At 39.5% G+C, this 20,791-nt stretch overlaps 1 protein-coding gene across 4 annotated transcripts in view; it reads left to right on the forward strand.

The window, feature by feature from the left end:
- The window catches only part of FAM13C (family with sequence similarity 13 member C), a 141,045-nt gene that overhangs the window by 101,220 nt on the left and 19,034 nt on the right, over window positions 1-20,791 (forward strand). For 3 of the 4 annotated variants that reach the window (XM_087764861.1, XM_087764863.1, XM_087764862.1), the window contains exons 5-7: window positions 6,389-6,452; window positions 13,839-13,989; window positions 19,752-19,962. In XM_087764861.1, the coding sequence (XP_087620987.1) occupies window positions 6,389-6,452; window positions 13,839-13,989; window positions 19,752-19,962 (426 nt within the window). Of the gene's footprint in view, window positions 1-6,388; window positions 6,453-13,838; window positions 13,990-14,377; window positions 14,444-19,751; window positions 19,963-20,791 lie in introns of all 4 variants that reach the window. The other variant, XM_087764860.1, reaches the window with a different exon arrangement.

Genomic DNA, 20,791 nt, shown 5'->3' on the forward strand with positions numbered 1-20,791 from the left:
CAGCAGCTTGCCCCACCTCTCTGCCGTCAATCAGCTTTGATAGGGCTGGAGCAATTACATGCCCGTGTCTCAGCTCATGTAGATTTCTGGCTGCTGCATCAGGATCACAGAACTGGCTCGTGCAACAGGCTGTGAAACAGCTGCCAGGGTATGACGTTTTGCCTTGTTTTCTGCCTTCTCTGCTCTGGGACATGGCAAAGGTTAAGTATTCAGTCTTGGCAGCAGGCAACAATCATAGCTAGATTTTGACAGAACACATCTGCTAGCCTCACAAAACTTGAGATTCACGGTCTTCCACCCTGTTTTTGCTAGGTTACTGGTAAAATTAACAGTGCTTTGGAACACTACATCTGCCTAGGATCCCTAACTCATAGACCAAAATCTTTTCTGGTCTTTTGGAGAAGACGAGATGGCCACACTGCTGCAGGGGTGCAACTGGGCAGGCTTTTCTGTCTATCACCAGATGCGTGTGGGGAGGATAGGAGAAGAAAGATTTATTTGTATCTCATACTAAGAAGCAAGGTTGATTACTTCTAGTGCAGCTTGTTGTTTCTTCTGCTTTAATTTAGTTTCTGCAGACTGCTATAACTCTGTCATTAGGCTCATTTGAGTTTAAAGGTCTAAATGCCTCTGAACTGTACAGAGTTTTTTAAAAATCTGTTCTAGTGAGTGTGGGGCAGCTAAAACCAGGATAGTTTTAGTCTGTCTAAATATGGATTAAAAAACAAAACAAAACAAAACAAAACAAAACAAAAACGTTCCCTGTTAAGCAGAGCAATCTAAATTCAGGGTAACCTAACAAGGGATGTTCATAAACAGACACATGACAGAGAAGAACAGAACAGGCAATATAAGAGAAACAATCTACAGAAATATGACTCATAAGTATATGTGTTGATTGCTTTTTGGGGGGGATACTTTCATTTTATGATAACCACTGCAACAGTGAAGGAAAAGTTTTAGTGGGATTTGAGGAGAATAGACTTGGTGAAGAGGTTTACAGTCAGAAGAATGAGGGAATACTGTCTTGTTCTTGGCTAAGCTGCATCTGACTTATGAATCAAGGATTTTAATTTCAGGACGTGTTTATCATGCATGGTTTATGAACAGCAGCATCAATTTAGAATATGAATTGCCATTTGCATGGAAGGAAACCTTTACATTTTATTAAAAGAACAGGAATTTCTAATACTATTGCTAGTGATTACATTGAATACTGCTCTAGTCATTGTGTGTACTTGGGTTGGGATAAGAGTGTAATATAATCTGCACCTTTGGGAGATAAAAGTTATATGCAGGCCCCAGGAACAAATGTTACAATAAAGAGAATTGCCTTTTTTTAACAGAGAACAGGAAAGTCAGTATGGAACAATACCTATGATTACAAAAAGCTGCTCTTACCGATTTCCTTCTCAAAGGCAATCAGCAAAACTGATGTGGATTGCAGAGCTGTGTACGCTGTTACGTGAATAGAGGATGGTGTTTTCTTCAGATGCCTGTTACACAGAGAGGGGGCTGAAACGTGGGACTCCTGGGCAGTGGGAATGTCAGTGTTTCAGAGAAGGTTGCATTCCAAGTCAGTGTGGGAACTACACTTTGGGGTTTCTTTTAAGTTTTCTTCCAAAGAAAAATTCCTGCAAGTTCCCCCTTTTCCCCATTCTCCAAATAAAATGGGAGTGGAGTAGTTTCATTTAGTAGGACTCAGCTGATCCCTGGGTTGCAGAAGCTGTAGGTTGGCAGTTGCTGTCAGACCTATGACTGTTCTCCTGGAAAACTGGAAATGCTGGGAGTCCTGGCCTGCCCTGGATCTTGGGCTCAGCCAGAGTCTCCCAGGGCTTCTGTACTTCCCATGAGGGAGACCAAGCTCTAATGAGGCTTTCAGTATTTAAGTTTTCAAGGCAGGTAGCTTTTGAAAGTGCAGTTCAGGTGGGTACTCTTGTAGTTTCCACGTTCTCTACTGAACAGCTACAACTCAGGGATGCGTGGGAGGGAGCAGGGAAGCTGCAGAAGTGCTGATATCCCCGCGCCATATGGTGGACCCATGCAGGTGAGGCAGAGCTTGTGAGGCTGCGTTCCCACACAGGCGGCCAGGCGAGCAGGGAGAAACCTTGGCCCCATTCCCTCCGAGTCCTGCCTCAGACCTGGCAAAAACTCATCATGACCAGTATGTGTCTGTGAATAGCTCTCTGTCAGCAAATCAGGATTTGCTGATGAAACATTGCTTTGCTGGGAAATGATTGACCAATTCCTAAGAACAGTTTCTTCAGGATTCTTGATATTAAAATAGTGGTGTTTATGGTTCCAATGCTTCTTCTTGTATCAAGGCATGGGAAGTCTCCGAGCAAGAACTTGGGTTGCAATACACTTAAAGAAAAAAAAAAAAAAAAGAAAGAAAAAAGATGGGGTGGGGAGAGGACAGGGGAGAAAAAAAAAAAAAAAGCATCTCACTGTAGCCCAAGTAAGGACTGTGCCTGGTGAGTACGAGAGGCACTCATAATAAGAAAAATAAGCGTGGTTGTCCACAGCCAGCCTTTACGTATCTGCTGTGATTGATGAGACAGGCACTGTTACACCGGCAGTCTGTCTGGCGGCTTATTCCAGCATTCAGGGACTGCCCAAGGAGTAGCCTAGGATGTATCCAAACAGCCTTGGGCCCTTAATAGTGTTATTTCTTTCATTGCAAGTGTGCACTTTATGTTCATCCCAAAGCCTGTTGCAGTTCTCTATTGCTTTGTAAGGATTCATAGGCATGCTTTTGAAACATTCACCTGCAGCCCTGTATTAAGGTGGTGACTATGGTTTAATTTCATAATGTTTTTTGCCATTTGTGGAGGTCTCAGAAAGGATCTTTTTGTTTTCCTGGCACTGAGGTGTGTTGGTTGTGGGGCCTGCCTTTCTGTTAACTCGTGTGATGTAACCTCTGGATAGGCTGAATCAGTCCTCTGATGTGGTACTACGACTGCCCTTTCTGAGCTGTTACCCTGGTAGGCCACCCTCACAGTGGGAAGGGTAAAACTGATTGCTAGACTAGAGACAGGGAAGGAGTATTGGGCCAGGAAAGACTGAAAGTGAATCTGGAAAAGGGGTTTCAGCCCACAGCACAGTGTGTGGTTTGCTTGCCAGGATTTATCCTGGCATCACTAATGCATTAATTGGCCCAAGACACTGAGCACATGTGGCATTGTGGTGCATAAACACATAAGTCTCCTGAGGATGGCGTTAGTGTAATCTAGGGTTGGACTGAATTGAGACTTGGAAATTACAGAATGTAACACTCCTTTCTGGGTTTAGTCTGGGAAATAAGAAGTGAATTTGCTTAGGTTATCTTTAAACATTTTTCCTAGTTTTTAAAATGATGTGGTTTTACTTGAATTTTATGCGAGTTTTGAAGTGATATCATGCATAATTCAATAATTCACATGTTCTGGTCTGTTTTTTAAACAGCTCACTGCTCATGCAAATTGATCTTCCCCTTGAAGTCTGGTAGGAACTCTGTTATGAAAATTAGTATTTAGATTTTTTTTTTGTTATGTCCACAAACTTCAAATATACATGTTGCTGGGTTGCATCTTTGTCATCTGTGCCATGCAGAACAGGATAATTCTGCCAAAGCCAGAGGTGCCAGTCTATAGGGAGGGTGAGAGATCAGGCCTTTCGTATTTTATAAAGAATGATATAACATGTATTTGAGTAGTAGCCACAGAGAGAATTCCATTTTCACTATTTTACATGAGGTACATTATACAAAATAAGGGTTGCCTGCAATTATTCAAAATTTCAGCTAAGGCTTAAAATAATTTTAATGTACTCGGCACAGATGGAAAATTAGGGCTTGTTCCTGCTGCTTTTGAAGTTAATGGATATTTTGTGATTGACTTTTAATGAGAATAGCATCCAACCCATAGTTATTAAATTGTAAGCCCTTTGTTGCCTGGTGACAATCAGATAACTTGCGTTTGCCTAGCAGAGCAGTTAGTCTTGGTGGAAACAAAAAAGCACACCCCAAAACTCTCTATACAGAGTAAGATCAGCTCAGCATACATATGTGACTGTTAATGTAAATGATCTTCACACAGAAATGGTTACTCACCTTAATGATTTCAGTATCTCCAGAATCCAAAGAATGCAAAACTAAGAGCATCTTACTTCAGTATTTTCAGTGGAAAAGAAACAATAAAATGCAAGACTTCTGCATCCCTAAAACAGCAGACAAGAACATCATCCTGAATGAGAGAGGTGGTACTTCAGAGGTGCTGTAAACTTTTTACTCTCCAGAGTGCAAGACTCATGAGTGATACAGCTGTGAATTATGTAGAACTTTGTATGGCACCTGTAAGAGCTGCTGCTAGAGTTTAGGTTTTTGTGTTCTTTTTTTCAAGGAGAGCTCACATTTCCTGTGTGTTACGCACCCTGGAAGGAGTCATCCAAATGAATACTAGAAGTGTACAAATCTGACACGAGTCCTTTTCTTCCTTTCCTTTATGTCTATCTCTAGTTCAATGCAATAAATCACTCTATTTTTTTCCTCATTAGTGAATTAGTGTTTGTAGCCTTGCAGGTCCTTCCTTACATGTTATTAAACCAAACTATAAATATTTCACTCTTTCCTATTAAATCAGTCCTTTTTACTCTCCCCATGCTTTTTCTCAGTTTTCTTTAATTCTCTTCTGTTGCCTCATACTGTCCTCTCTGCTGCCTAGAAGCAAGAGATTGGTTGTTAGGCATTAACCTTTTTGATTCTGTAATTCCATTTTCCTTCTGTTCTCTTCACATTATGGAGACATTTGCTCTTCATTTTCAGGTGAGATGGTGGAGCGCTACACAGAGATGTAGATAGGTGCTTGTACAATAGTCAGCCAAGGCACCTTGCTGCTTAAGTATCTCCAGAAATCACTCACTTCTGATGATGTACCTGTGTATCTTGAGGGAGGTGCAGGCTGGCTGGCCTGTGAGGCCTCCCATTCTGGTGCTAGATGTACCACCACCAAACAGACTCATTTGTGTTCCTACGTGAATTGCACACCTTGGATCCTGTTTAGAGGCAGTTGTTCACCCTGATGTAGCTATCTAATATATCTGTTTTCATAAGGAAAGTGGCATATCCATAATTTCAGTTTTTAAATGCCTCATAAGTCTATGAAGAACTACAAGAAAGGCCTGTGCATCTGTCTGTACTGTTTTTAAGGTCTCTTAGAGACTTTTAAAACTATTTGGTTTTGCTGGGATGACTCTGAGCACAATAGGTTGAAAAATATGAATTATTTTGTCCAAAGGAATCTGGGTTTTGTGTTAGCTTTGATCATGTCTGCGAGTGAGTCTCACAGGGGCCAGCAAATGTTGCCACCTTTTCAGCAATGAGAAATCTCATTGCTCTCATTTCTCAGAGAAATCTCTGAGACAGCAATAGTTTTCTTGCTCCAGCTGAGTTTTGAGTCAACTTGTGATACACCCATGTCAGGCTTTGAAGCTGAGTGTGGAAAGCCTCTGTTTGCTTTGGGGAAGGACAGAGCTGAGGTATGAGGCTATTCAGGTTGCTTACCTAATCCATGAGAGGGTTTTTTTAGGCTTCAATTTCATTCCTTGGTAGAGTGAATTTGTAACTAATCCTGAAGCTGGTAGGTGTGTGGAGCCTCAGGCCACTACCACATCTGCCTGGAGTGGGCACAGTTGTCTCAGTAGCTATAGTCAGAGGGAAGAGATTTTCCCTTTGCTGGTCCAGGACCTTCCTTTCCTATTTCCATGTGGAGAAACAGTGATACACTGAGGGAAAACCCAAGGTATGGTCATCTCTGATGGCTGCAAATAGACACTCATTACAAAATGTGGGCATCTCTCTTACTCAAAGGATTTCCAGCTCCTCATGTGAGTCCCTTGGGTCTTTGTGAAATTTGCAAAACAGAACTTAAGCAGAAAGTTGAAGACTGGGAGCCTGAAATACCATCAAATTTAAATATGGAAAGATTTATTCTTTATGGCTCTGTTACAGGAAAACTCTTGTTCCTGACTTAATGCATGTGGGACAAATCGTGCTTAGATTTAAACATATGTTTGAGCTTTTTCTTGGCTTTAACCAAGATCGCAAAGATACTGAGAGCTGATCGTGCCTCTGCAGAACTCTTTCTATGTGATAGAGTGAGCCTGGATTTTAATGTCATAGTTTCCAGGACCTCATTCACAGTTTAAATATATTATTTAGGATTCCAGTAAAATCACTGTTGTTTTGAATGAGGTATAAATACAGATGTAACTTTCATAGAAATGTTATTTTTTTAATAACACATCTTTATCCCATAACTTGTAATTTATGTACAGATATGATGAAAAGTTTGAAATATTTGCAGCACAGATAAGCATTCTATTGAGTGAAAATTCTTGTTTTGTTTTGTAGAATAGATCAGAACACATGTATTTCACCAAAAGAAGGAACTGAGCAATTTAACAGCTTAAATGAGGTAAGCTTAACCAAAAGTTGAAATATGATGTTACAAATTTTGAATTAGATGTTTAGTTTTTGTTAATTCTAAGGTCTTGGAATAATGTAATCACTTGAGAATCTTAGGTTAGCTTTTAATGAATCATTCTAGTCATGTTTTTGGAGAAAAGCTTAAAAATGTGGTACGAGACTGCTATAATAGTTTAAAAGCCAGCAGCAAGAGATTGAAAAAATATTTTAAGCCAACTTTATGCTGCTTTCTGTTTGTGCTCAGAAAAGAATTAAACATTCAATATTGACTGAGTGAAATACCATCTTTCAAGAACATTTGATTTTTTCCTCATATTACAGCTCAAATGTGTTCCGCTATCACTTATGTTTTTTTAAAAAATAGGGAGCTCTCAAGGTTGCTACATCCTGCATAAATAAACTATGAACAGTACAATGTAGTCTAAAAGGTACTCTTGTTGTAAGCTGGGAGGAAGGGAGGGTTGGAGTGAAGAGAGGAAGCAAGGAAAGCCAAATAACACCTGTGACACTTGAAACAAGAGCTGTTTTCACAGGGATTATGCCAGGAGGATGATATGAGAGTAGAGCACAAAGAAGCTGTTTGTGTGATCATGTCAAACAATGGATGAGCCTGGGCTAGATTCTCACAATCAGCAATATACTGGAGGCCAAAACCAAGCTTTGCAATTATTCAAAGTGGGAAACCTTATAAAGCATCTCCTGCAAACAAGGATATCTGCATACTAGCATAGAGTATGCTTATATACTGCAAGGACAGTGAACAATACTGGACTTAAACAAGGAGCAGACAATATTTTTAAGTGTAGACGAAGAAAACAGAACAACAGAAGCAGGGGGGGAAAAGAGTTGGGGGAAGGGAAGCCCATTCCTGTCAAACCATGGAAAAAACAGCTTTGTTTCCATAATGAGCCAGAGAACAGCTATGTCTATTAATATATGCCTGACTTTCATTAGGGGAAAAACACGATGTGTCCTTTTAAAGGAATTCAGACTTAAGCTTCTCCTTACAATGAATTATTTCCTGTGCATTTGTGTCATTGTTGTGCAGCTCACTAGTGACAATCTCAATGCTGACTAGTAAGGCACGTTCCATGACCAATGTAAGGGAGTATACTCAGCCTCTGTCTAGCCACTTAAGGCCCTGGGAGAAATCATTAAGTTATTGTTTCTTTTGAGATGCCCCATTGCAAATAATCACCAAAGCTTCCACTTAAAAGCTTCCATTTAAAATTCTTGCAAAGAATTCCTTAGAGGTTAAGATAAAATATTATAATAAATAAAATCAGTGTAAGATATTAAAACAGATAAATAGATCAGAAATTAAATTAAATTGCTAATAATTTGTGGGGAATGAGCAAGGGGTTACATTCTGGTGCTTTCTCTTGCAAAATCTTAGATTGTCTTGTGTCTCAGGTCTACTGCAAACCCAAATGGACATGTGTCATAAGAAAATAAATTCTCTTTTTGGATTAGAGAAAGTGGCGTCTCTCCTCACTGCTCACCCCTGGCATTATACAGATCCAGGGCATATCTTGTTCTATCTTACTGTTGCTTGTTTGTTCCCCATAAAGGAAGTTCTGAATTGAAAATGTCATATGCCTCAAGACACAAATATTGCCAGAACAGATACGCAGAGATTTATTTACGGCCGCATAAAATATGCCTATCTTATTTTAACCTGAGCTCTCAGATTAAAAAGCAAGGGAGATGCTTTTATACGTCACTGTTCTAATGTGACATATAAAAGCATTCATTTCCTTAGAGTGAAGAAATGGAACAGGTTGATATTTGCTCAGTTTCTTTTCCATATGAATCACTTCAAAGGCGATTAAATAATGAAAGCTTGGATTATTCTCCTTCTCTGCCCCAGCTGATTTCATAAACCCAGTAAATCCATCAATAAACTGGATATAATAGAAAAGCTGCCTTCCTGTCCTGGAGGCGCAGGAACAGGCCCAGGGGCAGGGTGCAGGCATCCTCAATATTCAGAAACACCGCGTGCGGGGCAGGGTGGTTTCAGTTTATGCAGAAAGTGCCAAGTCTGGGCTTTGCTTCTCCTCCCTTCTCCCTGTTAGCCTCCAGGCTGAGACTGGGCAGGGTTCATGGGTGGGGCAGACCTACTCCCTTTCCTTCTTCCCTCAGTTCTTAAATTTACCTTAGGATGAAACAAAGGATGCTGATAATAGTAATGCTTTTTCAGGGAAAGAAATGGTTTCTAAGAGCAGTGGCTCTCTTTTGGCCATTGTTGGCTATCTGCTCTCTCTGCAGATACGCGGTGAGCACTGATTGATGAGCAGGTTTGGCAGTGCTGTAGCTCTTGGTGCAATATGGGAGAACACGGGGCTGCGAGGTTCTGCTTGGCGCATTGTCTCCCATCAGACTTTGTCCCCCTGGACGTGCTGACCAACACATCACATAGCGCTGATCCTGCAGGGGCCCCACGCAGGGACCTCCGGCTGGAGGGGGAGTTACTGATGGCACCTACCGAGAACAAGTTTATAAGCTATTTCAGAGGGCTCCCACTCATTGCCACAGCATTTTGGTGATAAATTGGCAGTATTTTTTCATTCAGTGTCCCGTTCTCCAGAGGGATTTAGCAGCATGAGTGTAGGTGTGTGGTATTTATCTCTAGATGTAAGAGGTTATCTACCATCTCAATAATTCCTTGCCCTAAGGCCTCAACTCTTGATTTTCAGCAATCTTTAGATGGAAAGAGAGATGGTCAGTGGGGTACAGTCTACAGGCTTACTTGTTTGTAAAGATGTTTTCTTTACTACAGGCTGAGCTTCCTCTGCCAATGGCAATCCTTTTGTACTGTGTACTGTGTTTTCTCCAGCAGGCAAGAGTATGATACTTCAATGTTTTCTTAAAGCATTAGCAAAAATTACAAATAGGAGAGAAATACCTCTCTCTCTCTCTCTCTCTCTCTCTCTCTCTGTTTTCCTCAGACTTCCTGTAAATGTCTCTATGTTTCCATTATCTTTGATCTGGAATAATGCAGGATGTTTTTTCTTCTAGTGGAATTGGCATAGCTCAAGTTCTTTGAATTGTCAGTTACTTTAAGAGGACACCAGAAGAGATAAGAAACCTTTGTTCAAGACAAGTATAATTGCTTCTTTTTCAAAATTGCAAAATAGTATTCTTAAGAGGCAACAATATGGTTATTTCTCCAAAGAAACTTAAGGATCCATTTTAAATATTCATATGTCCTTTCATTTGCATTAGCATGGATCAGGAATTACCGCATCAGAAACACTGGTGTTAGGCACCAGAGTAAAGCTGGAATGAGCATCAAATCTGAAGTATTTAAACTGAGATCATTAGCTGATATAGTATGCCATAGCTTAAATTACTTCAGTGATATTGTTTTCCCATATAAAAGCTTACTAAAATTTGTGATGGTAGCCACCATGATCTAACATTTCCCTTTCTATGTATTTTAGCTATTTGTATTTGCTTCTAACATGTTTTGCAACTTCTTTTAAATGGCCAAGAGCAGAGATGGCCTAGCTGGGCCCTAGGGGCAGGTCTGGACCATGAGAGATTTTTAAGTAGCATGTGCACAGGCTGGTTCATCTCCAGATTAGATGTATTGCTGAGTGTGTGCGGCGCAGAAGAGTACACAACCCCACCACTGTGGCAGGACGTCTGCAGTCACATCAAGGCTCTACAGGTACTGGAAAGTATTGGAGAATTAGGGGGAAGTTGGAAGTGGTCAGCGAGACTTGGGAGGTTTGAGAAGATGAAGACAGGGCTCAGACTTTATTTTTGTCTCTTCTTGCCTGCCTTTTGCTGGCAGTTGGTAGCATGTTGGCCTGCCCCCAGCGAGCCCAAGGATAGAGGACTCGCTGTCAGTTGCTGATAAATGGCTGTGTCCCCTCTCAGAGCACCTTGCTGCTCTGCTTGGGCTGTAGTTGCAAAAACAAGGGGCCGCGCTGCTCCTGCCACAGAGCGGGAGGTCCGAGGTTGCATGATTCAGCCCGGCTGCTCTGGCATTGCCAGTACTTCAGGCAGCCCTCTGAGAGAGGCAGGATAGGACATGTGGCAAGGCAGGCAGCAAGGTCATCCCTACCATTTACTAGGACGCTCCTGTTGCCCATGAGTTGGTGACCCCGGGCAGCTTTGTGCTTGGCCGTTGCTTAAAGCTATGTCTTCTTACATGTGTTCCCATAAATATGTGGTGGCTTTTCATGTATCGTGCGCTGTGGCAGTACCATAGTAGTCAGCTGTGTTTTAAGAGCAGGATGAGGTTGATGGCATACTCCAGGTTCATCGTCTCCCCAGTAACATCAAAATGGTCAAAGCTACTTACTGTTTTTCTCCCTACATCAAATCCCTGTCAAGGGCATATTCATGAAATCATATAAGGTATTTCTATTATTATTATTATATGAATTTTTTTAGTATTTGGCAGTGACTGGAAATTTGCCATCCACCCACCTTCCACAGATGGGTGAAAAATATCATTTAGAGCAACTGAATATAAACCAGCTGGTGAATTACAGCACAGGCATTGCCGAAATACAGTGTTTAACAATGTAGTCTGTGTGAATGCTTTTATACTGAACTTGCCATAAATATTAATGTATGATAAGAAATAGTGATGCAAAGTGAATGTATTGTCTTGATATGGGAACTTTTTTGTTAAAGGCTTGAAGTAACAGTCTGTGAAGGTTGGGTATATTTGTCAGTTATTCACCTATGTTCACCTTATTGGTACATTCTTCCGGTATGTTTGCCTACGTTTTCCTTACTTGCCCTCAGCAGTTCTTATGATAAGGTCCTGGCTGGGATCAGAGTCCTCACTGGTCTGCAACTTTTGCTAGAGGACATTAATGACTGTAAAATGCTGCCCGTCTGGGTCTAGCTGGGGCAAGAGGCAGTGGAAAATGAGGTCTGTCATGTCATGAAAATTCTTCCCAAAACAGTGCCATGGGTACAATTCAAGTCAGCACCCTTCCCTTGACAAGGAAAATTCACTGCCACTTGAAAGCTGTTGAAGGTGAGAATGGTTTCCTTCACTGTGTTTCTAATTCAAGAAAGCACTGTAGAGGATTAAGGAAGACTTTGAAAGTGCCTCATAAAAGAAGCCCAAATTGATGGTAAGAGTTCTACTAAATACATCAAAAGCAGGAAGCCAGGTAGGGTATCGCTGGGACTGCTGGCTGGCTGACATGTAAAATGCGCCCTAAGGTGATACAGCTGTAAACAGAGAGGCTGAGTGAATTTGTGATATTGGTCTCCACTGATAAAGCCCATGTTGGGGACAATTGCACACCTGGTATACTCTTTCTAGCAGACAGGTCAAGGGAGCCAGATCAGTTTGAAGTAATATACGTAAAATATTGGACCAAATAGTGTCAGTAGGTGACAAAGTGACAAGGAAAAGATGCCAGTTATTCAAAGAGTCCTGGAGGAACTGAGGTGTGAAGATGAGGCACTGCTGGTCAAGATGGGTAAATTGTCCTTACAAATGGCAGCTGGGCCAGAAGATGGTAGGTTGTTAATGCAACCTGTACCTGGGAATAGTAAAAGTATCTTCTGACTCAGATCATAGAAACCAGCTCTACATCATGCCATATTTTTGAAGAGTAGTATTACATTTAGGCATTTCATTATGAATCAGTTCTTGATCTTGCAATCACTTCTTTACTGGTATTATAGGATGAGATGTCAAAATGTATCTTGACAACAGATGAGAGGAACTTAATTCTATTTAATTTTCTTAATTTTCTTCATTCTTATTCTAAAATAAATGTATACCAAAATCCATTCCTTTGCTCACATGTCTCTAGTATCAAGCTGCTTCTGATAGGAATGGCCAGAGCTCCTATTTGCTCTTGGACTAGGAGAAGGAAGGTGTTCCTGGATTTCCTTTTTGACCTAAGCTGAGGCCAAGTCCAAGTGTTTGATTGTAACCTAATCTGGTTTTTGGAACAGGATATGGATTTTGAAGCACTCCTGACAGCACACAGAGGGTCACAGGGTCTAGTTATGGTGATCTTGTGCTTTTTTGCAACTTCCATATTTTGAGGTATCTCCTAGAAAGAGCTACTTTCTGCTCCTTTTTCACTGCCTGAATTCTATAAAAGGAATGAAAGGATTAAGGCTGAAATCTTCCCTGCTGTTCTCAGCCAAATTAGTTTCCTTTTTTATTTTTATTTTTTTTACCTAAAACCACTGGTATCCTTGGGTTTATAGGCTGTATTACAATAAATATAACGCAGACATATTAAACTACTCACTACATAGGTGATACATTGTTACACAATGGAAATTATTCCAATAAATAAATTCATTATTTCATTAAATGAATCAATAAATTGGTTTCAGGTCTTCGACAGAGTGGGGAAAGGAGCTTTTCAGGGTATAAACTTGAGAAATTTTTTTTCTGTTGCAACTTGGATTTTTTTCAGAAATTGCTCTTCACAAATATGTACCATTTGAGTGACTTAACATTTTACATATAATTCTGTGTGTGCCAGCTGTGTGATTATTAAGACAGCTTTGTGTGATTTTGTTTTATGTTGCAAGCTGTATTTCCCTTGAGAGAGGGGAACTGAATGCGTGGGGTATTGGTAGTGACTCATTTTGCCCAGTCAGATGGCGATTAGGGCTTTCACAGCATTTACATCACAGCAAGATGCTTGTGTCAGATTGTACAGCTGAATATTGCATGCAGCATTAAAGATTAAAATGAGAAATGGACCAAGCATGGCACAGCGATGTTATAGATAACTAGCCTTGTCCTCATTGATTTGTCTGCAGCAAGTGACAATGATCTGTTAATTTTATCTTTGCAGCAGATAGGAAATGATCTGGTTGCCCTGTAGAAGCAGCAGCAGCCTACATAAAAGCTATGTCTACATAAAGAAGTATCTCTAAAAAAGCCAATTAAAAAATATCTCTTCCAAGAATCCCATGAGGGAGCGTGTTCTCAGTAACTCTTTGTTCACTGTTGTGTACAGCATAATAGGCTGGAGAGGGAGATTTGTTTTTTTATGAATGGTAAATGGGGAGGGACATAATGTCATCAGATCGTGATGTCAGCCCAATGAATGAAATACTTGCTTAGTGTATTGCTTCAAGACCAAGAAAAGGGACACCATCTCAGTTTGGCTTCCTAGAATAAATCGTCTTTTGCTGACGAAGTCATCTTTCCCACGTGTCATGCATAATCCATGCAAATTGGGACTTAAATAAGGAGAAGTCAAGAAACTCGTGGAATAGTGCACGTTTGTTCTCTTGCACGTCCTCTCAGAGCTGCTAGTGGAACACCCCTTTGCAGGCACTGCTAATGGGCTCAGTGAGTTGAAGAGCTATCGCTGTATTCTGTTGTTCTCTATCTAGCCCAATGTTCTGCTTTTGTCTGCAGAATTCTTTGTTGAAGCTACAAGCCCTTGAAACCGATCTGTGCTCTGCATTTCTGCCAACCCAGGAAGAAACTCCTCAGCTGCCGGCACCCAAGGATCCAGCCCCTGCATCAGTCCAAACCAGTGTGCAAGCTGATGGGGCCAGTTGTGGAGGTAAGCGATCATGTCATGATGTGTTCTCATTTGCAATTATAAAAAAGCCTTGTGACTTGCAGTTTAATATCAGATTTGCAGTCCTCTGGGAAACAGTGCAGACCTAATGCAAAGCACCATTTCCTGATGCAAATGCTGTGTAATGTAAAAAGGGGTGATACCTGTTAAAAGAACGGAAATTAATGGCTATAACATTCTGTTTTTCTGAAAGGGAGTCTTGCTTTTCAGACAGGTTTTAAGGATCCTTATTCTTTCATTTTCAGTTTTAATCTGTGTTTTGGGTTTTTTTTTTGTTCAAGTAAATTTACGCTCCTTACTTCCTATGTCTGTATTGTGTGAGATCACCTGCCATATAATGTAATTCTATTTTTGTCATTCTTTTTGTCAGAGCAATATCACTTCATTTCTCCTATTATTGATTTTAATTTAATGCATCAGCAGAGAGATTGCGAAGGTGAGTTTTACAGCATGTGGATTTTAATAATTCATGAACCTGTGTTATTACCCATCTGGGCAAACTGTGGTGTGTTATCTCTCCCTCTTTCCTCAATATGGAAACCAGTCCTTGCAAATAAATAGCCTTAAGGGTCGGCACTATTTTTGTCAATTCATAGCTTGTAGTCACAGAGCTGGCAGAGTCGTGATGCTCAGTAGAAGAGGAATCACTGTTCATGAAAAATAGGTCAAAGGCAATATGACTAATACATCTCACAGACAAGTGACATGAATACACAAATACTTAAGTCATTCACCGTGTATGGTCTAAATTAAGGCAGATAGATCAGTAACCCCTTTGCAATTGATGTTTTATGTCAGAATAAAGGCTGGGTTGGGAAGAACTTATTTCAGAAGCTGTTTGCTCGGAATTTTCAGCAAGAAAAAACAGTAAGTTATTTACCTAAAAAAAATCACAAATTATAGTGTTCTACTTAAGAAATTCTAAAGTTTGATGTTTGCATTGCACAATTAAGGGAAAAGGTATGTAGAATCCAACTTATTATAAAGACGAAGGAATGTAAAAAATACTAAATATCCTGGGTTTTAGCTAAAAAAATAAATAAATGGATGCTTTAGCCCAGCTAGGCAAATACCTTAATAGCTCTTGGATACAGGTATGGAACTTGCACTGGTGCTGCTCCCTTGGCATGGATCTGAGGCAGAGTCAGATCTCATACCTGCGCTGCACAGGCAGAGACATTTTGCAGCCCATCCAAAATCTGTAGTGACTCTTTTCCTTTATGGCAGGGTGGGTTTCCCCTCCTTTTCCAGTAGCTTACTGAATTATTTTGTTCTGGTAGTTTCACAATACATTGTTAGAGTGGTTCATAATTGTTTCCTTTGCTTATTTTTGCTGTTTTGGTTAGATTTTTTTTAATTCATACTTTTAGTGACCCCTTCTTCTGATACCCTCTCTAGCTCCTATTTGCCTATCTCCAGCTACACAGGCAAATACTGGATGATGTAGCATTTCTCTCACGCAGTTCAGAGCATGCTCTGTCACTCTAGCAGTTCAAACTTGTGCTTTAATTAAAGCTTACCTATTTAAGGCATTTTAATGTACACTCATTCCTGCTAACATCTGCTTTGTGGTTTGTGGTTTTTTTAATAACTTGCCATTTTGCATAGATAGAGCTAGTCCTAATTCTGTGTCTTAAATTACTACTGAAATCTTCTGATACATTCAGTTTAGGTACAGTTTTCATATGGGACTATTGGCTGTTTCAGCTTGAACTTGGATGGAAGTCCAGAGATTTGTGCTAGGCTAGGAACAGAGTTTTTAGAAGACGTGCCATATAAACTATGTCTCTAGTTATTAGGCTTTGCTCAGTGAATCAGGCAATAAAAAAATTAATGTTAACAATGTACAAATGTATTATTTTTAAAATAAACATGTTTGTGTAGTCTATTTAATTTTTTTTTTTTGTTTCACATTCCAGTCAACAAAAATTAGAAAAAAATACATTATGTGTATGGTGAGTGAAGCTAGAACAATCTAGTAAAATGAAAAGGTATTTCAGGATGCAAATTTTAAGGGGTGAACAGTAATTCTTATCTCTGAGTGAAATCGGCAATTTCCAGTTTACTTCTGAATACGAAAAAACTTGAATTAGAGCTGGCAAAATGAGACCATAAAGAATTGCAAGGGGGTATTAAGCTAGTTTTTTTAAGGGAAAAAAAGAAAAGCAGATTGTGAGTTATTTTTACAGCTTTTGGATATGAGTATACATCAAATATGTGACTTGAGCAGTGAGCAGCTGAACTTAACTACAAGATGGTCTAAATGTCTTTTAAATTAAAAATTATGATACTGGCATTCATGGTCATAATCTGTTGAGGGATGAACACATTACATCTGCATATTCTTTTTTTATATACACCAGATCTCAGTGTATTATTGTTTTACGTAAAGAATATCACATGCAGGAATACAGACTTGTACCATATGACTTGTTGTCATGATCGAAGTCCACATTATGAAGCATACTGCATATTATAAGATACTAGATCTTGGGTTTAAGTCCTGTGGTAAGCTCTTGTCAGCGCTAAGCTGGACTGAGTAGATGAGATGGAGGAGATACAGGCTAAGGGGCAACTTACTGGCTTGGCTAGAGGTGGCTTTAGTTCCCAGTTTTGGCAAAAATAGAGGCTAAAGTTAGATCAGATACATGAACACAGGTAGATGTTTGGTCAGTTCATGGGCTAGTCTCAGGGTAATGCTTAGTGTCTTGTTTAGGATCTACACAGAACTGGAATCAGGATGATGGCCCTAAGTTGTAATTAAAAATGGGGTTGGTTATAACTTGTCATCATCCTGAGATGTTCCGCTATTAGAGCAACTGGGCCACGTAAATGAATCAGTTTGAATGACTTGCTGACCACTTCTGGACAGTAGGTCCGGTCCAGTGCATCTGTGGTAGAGTTGGGACTAAAACCTTTCTTGGGGCCCTAACAAAGTTGCAATAGTTTACAAGCTTTAGTGGAACAATGCTGTCAGGAAGCCCTGGTGCAAAGGAAATGGAAGAGCCCTGGCCTTTGGGAAATACTCCCAAATTCACGTGGCATGCAGGTTGTCTCCCTTTCATTTGCTAACCGAATAAAAAAACCTCCTCTCTGCAGCTCTGTGTGTTTGGTTTTACACTGGGACTGCTCCAGCCACTACTTGTCCTTTGCATTTATCTTCCAGGAGCATTTAGTCTTGAATGTGTTCTTTTCTTCCGTTTCTGAGACTAGCTTGGGCCTAGTAAAATTGCCTGGTTGTCAATGCGAAAATGAGCAAATCGCTGTGCCCGTATAATTTGTCAGCAGTACAGACTGCCTCCTGCAAGAGGAGTACTTCTAGGTCCACGGAAAATCACAATTCAAATGTTGGAAACATTTTTCCTGCACCTATCATGCGCAGACTGGCTGATACTTTTATAATATTGTTTTCTTTTCACAGTGAAGAGACTGCTACTTAATATGACTGTAAAAAATTTATTCCTTTTAATAACAGAGCATGAGAAATAGTGAAACTGTTCTTAGTGAACCTACTCAACAGTGATTATATGTTTCTTGAAGTTCAAAGATGGTGAAATAAAAGGAAATAAGCTAGTTTCTTCTCATTGACAATATTGTTTTTCAGAAGTTAAAAAAAAAAAACACAAAACAAACCCCAAAACTAGTAATTCTTTTAAGTCTCGCAGGGTAAGGAAAGATCACTTGCCAGAAAGAGATGCTTTTGTTTGCAGAACAACATTTATTTTAGCCTTTGTCACTGTATGTTGTCTTGTGTACATAATTTCCCATGACCGGTACAATGCTTTACCCTTGCTTCTCCCAGATGCCTTTCTGGGTCTCTCTATGTGAGGATTTGAATCTCATACACGATTTAGAATTTTTGGGTGTTGCTCTGGTATCTTGGAGAGCTGAATTTGACCTACAGAGTATGAAGTACTTAGAAAAAAGATGCTACGTTAGAATTAATAATCAACTACATTGTCTCGTTGTGAAAATGCTTAACATAATTGTAATTGATGGTGCTGTTGGAGTAGATGAACTTATAAATACAAACGTCATGTGTAACTTTTGCATGACAGACTAAACTGTGATTATACAATAGACAACTGGATTTTTTGTTGTCTGTAAAGCAAAACCAATTGGATAGTGCCTGATAAAATGATATTTTAGGCCATTGTAACTATTGTTTTTTTAAATCGATAGTTGCTTTCTATGAAGGGTGCCATTCAGAGCTGGTTTGTCCCCACTGTCCCAGTGCAGCAATTGGGATTTCAGTATCTGTTGGGCAGAGGTCAAATAAAATGCATTACAAAGGTTCCATTAAAATCCTGAAGGAAATACCCACTCACCATGGGGATGTCATGTCCCACGTACAAAGGAGAAAATGGGAAGAAAGTGAAGGTGAAAGAACTTTTCTAAACCTGCCTGCTCTTCTGTGAGTAAATCCATGTACAGTTGTTTTTCTATGCAGTTTTAGGCTTTCACTGAATAAAAAGATTCTGTGAAATGTATTAGAATGCATGCTATATTGCAAATATGATACTGATTAGAAATAACACACATGCTGCCTAGAAATATAAAATAATTGATATGAATTCAAAGGCTATATATATACACAAGGTTTTAGAGAAAAAAATAACGTAGATGGTGCAAAATATGTACTATGGAAACTGATGTAGGGGAACTTGAGACAGAGCACATTCTTTGCTTTAACGTATATTAACTGTTTTGTTTGGGAGCGAGCTTTTATGAGAGCATGGAGTTTCTCCCTAAAAATATATTCTGCTTTAAAGCACAATCGTCTGATAGCAAAAATATGGACTAGGCTAGATCATCCTCGCCCATTTCTCCCACTGAGGGCGAGGAATAAAATTCAATGGTTCTTCCCACTAATGTACCCAGGTACAGCAAAAGGAAGATGAACTCTTGGTACTCCCTGGAGGCAGGCTCTGTAATGTGCCCATTATTTTCCATGTTACCCATAAACAGAATCAATGTGATGAGGTTCACCAGTTCCTACTTTTTCAGTCCAGAATAAATCATTCTGATGTCTAGCTTAACCATCTCTATGAAACAAATTTTACCTTTTGAGGCACCTGAGACAAGTTTTCCATTTATAGTCAAAGACAATATTAACATAGTGTCATAAGCATGGCTCCTCCAAGTAGCAGTCACTGCACACTACCTTGAATAACTAACTTGAATGTTATTGGTTGTTGTTGTTATTTTCATATCTTGTGTTCTTTAGACACATGCGTATGTTACTTCAAACCTTAATGAAATTCTGCAGGATACTGCGAGCAACACTGGAGGTTCTTAGCATCAGGACATATTATATTTTGATCTGCCTTTCTCTTGACCAAAGGACTAAACGCCAAATCACAAAATTAAACTTGTTTTGTACGTTCGTTGCCTTCTTCAGGAATGTGGCTTTCAAAAGCAAGCAGATCTATGAAAATATAATTAATGCTACTATTCTGGGAAACTCTCCATCTTTATATTATAATTCATAGTTTACAAACACACCCACACACCTTCTCCTGTGGAACTCAAAAATGCTTTATGTTAAGCTGTAACTGTCCTTTCTATTTTCTCATCCTCAGTATTATGTTCATCCTGCATGTGATACTTTGCTGAACTATTTGCTGTTTACTTTGCATACTTATGCTTTGAATACTTCTGTAAGTATAGATTTGTATTTATGTAGGTAGCTAAACATCTCATGAGTGACCCTCAGTCCATATTGGTTTATGCTTTCTTTCTAGAGCCCGTGCCAGCCCACAGAGATTGGCAGAATGACATGGACAGCAGTCCGCAAGAGCATCACTCCCTAGGGACCAGTCGTCTGCTGTATCACATTACAGATGGAGACAATCCTCTTTTGTCACCACGCTGCTCTATCTTTAGCCAAAGCCAGAGATTTAATCTAGACACAGAGTCTGCCCCTTCTCCACCAAGTGCTCAACCTTTCATGATGTAAGAAAATGTATTTTAATTCTTAGATATTTTAAATAATTTTTGTACAATCCATGATCTTTGACTCTTCATGATTTTTTCAATTACTGTTATGTCATAAACAAGAAATTTTCATATTGTAGCATATTTTGACATGGATAATTTGCAATACCAGAAATAGGATCTAGCATTTTTTCAGTAACAACACAGTACAATATTGTTTGAAGTCTTTGTTAATTATAGTTAGCAAGGACAGTTTTAAATGTTAGTTAGTAATTAGTCTGAGGAGTGAACATAAGATAGAGAGGGCTATCAAGGTATAATACTAAAAATTTCAGCTGTAATACAACTATAGCTTGAGTCATTCACTACATACGAGAGTGTCATAGAACACATGAACAGTCCATACATGTGATCTCCAGAAACCAAGCTGTGAGTTTCAGACAGAAACCAAACTTTCTTAAAAGCTTGTATACGTAGCTGCCAGCTGCATATGAATAATAATCCGATCTATTGATTTGCAATTGTAAAAAACCAGAAACTAAACTGCCTTCAAAATGATAATGTTTATTCCCAGTAATAAAAAACTCCTTGAGCTTACTTTTACAAATCATGTTGTTACAGTCTCCTGTTACAGCTGGAAGATTTGTGAAGTAAGATACGGGTGTTAAACGTAAATACTAGATCAGACTGTGAGCTACGAGATTAAACTTTTAAAAAATATTCAGAAATCCCACAGTTAATTTAAAAAAAAAGAGAGAGAGTGAAAGACAGATGGTGAACTCATTAGTATGCCCTAGGGGTTCCTTCAAGCAAAAGCAATTATTTTATGCTTACTTTGTAAAACTAA

The sequence above is a fragment of the Nipponia nippon genome, unplaced genomic scaffold, assembly GCF_047370975.1.
Source record: "Nipponia nippon isolate SJK-2023a ecotype South Korea unplaced genomic scaffold, ASM4737097v1 scaffold_3, whole genome shotgun sequence".
NCBI classification, from domain to species: Eukaryota; Metazoa; Chordata; class Aves; order Pelecaniformes; family Threskiornithidae; genus Nipponia; species Nipponia nippon.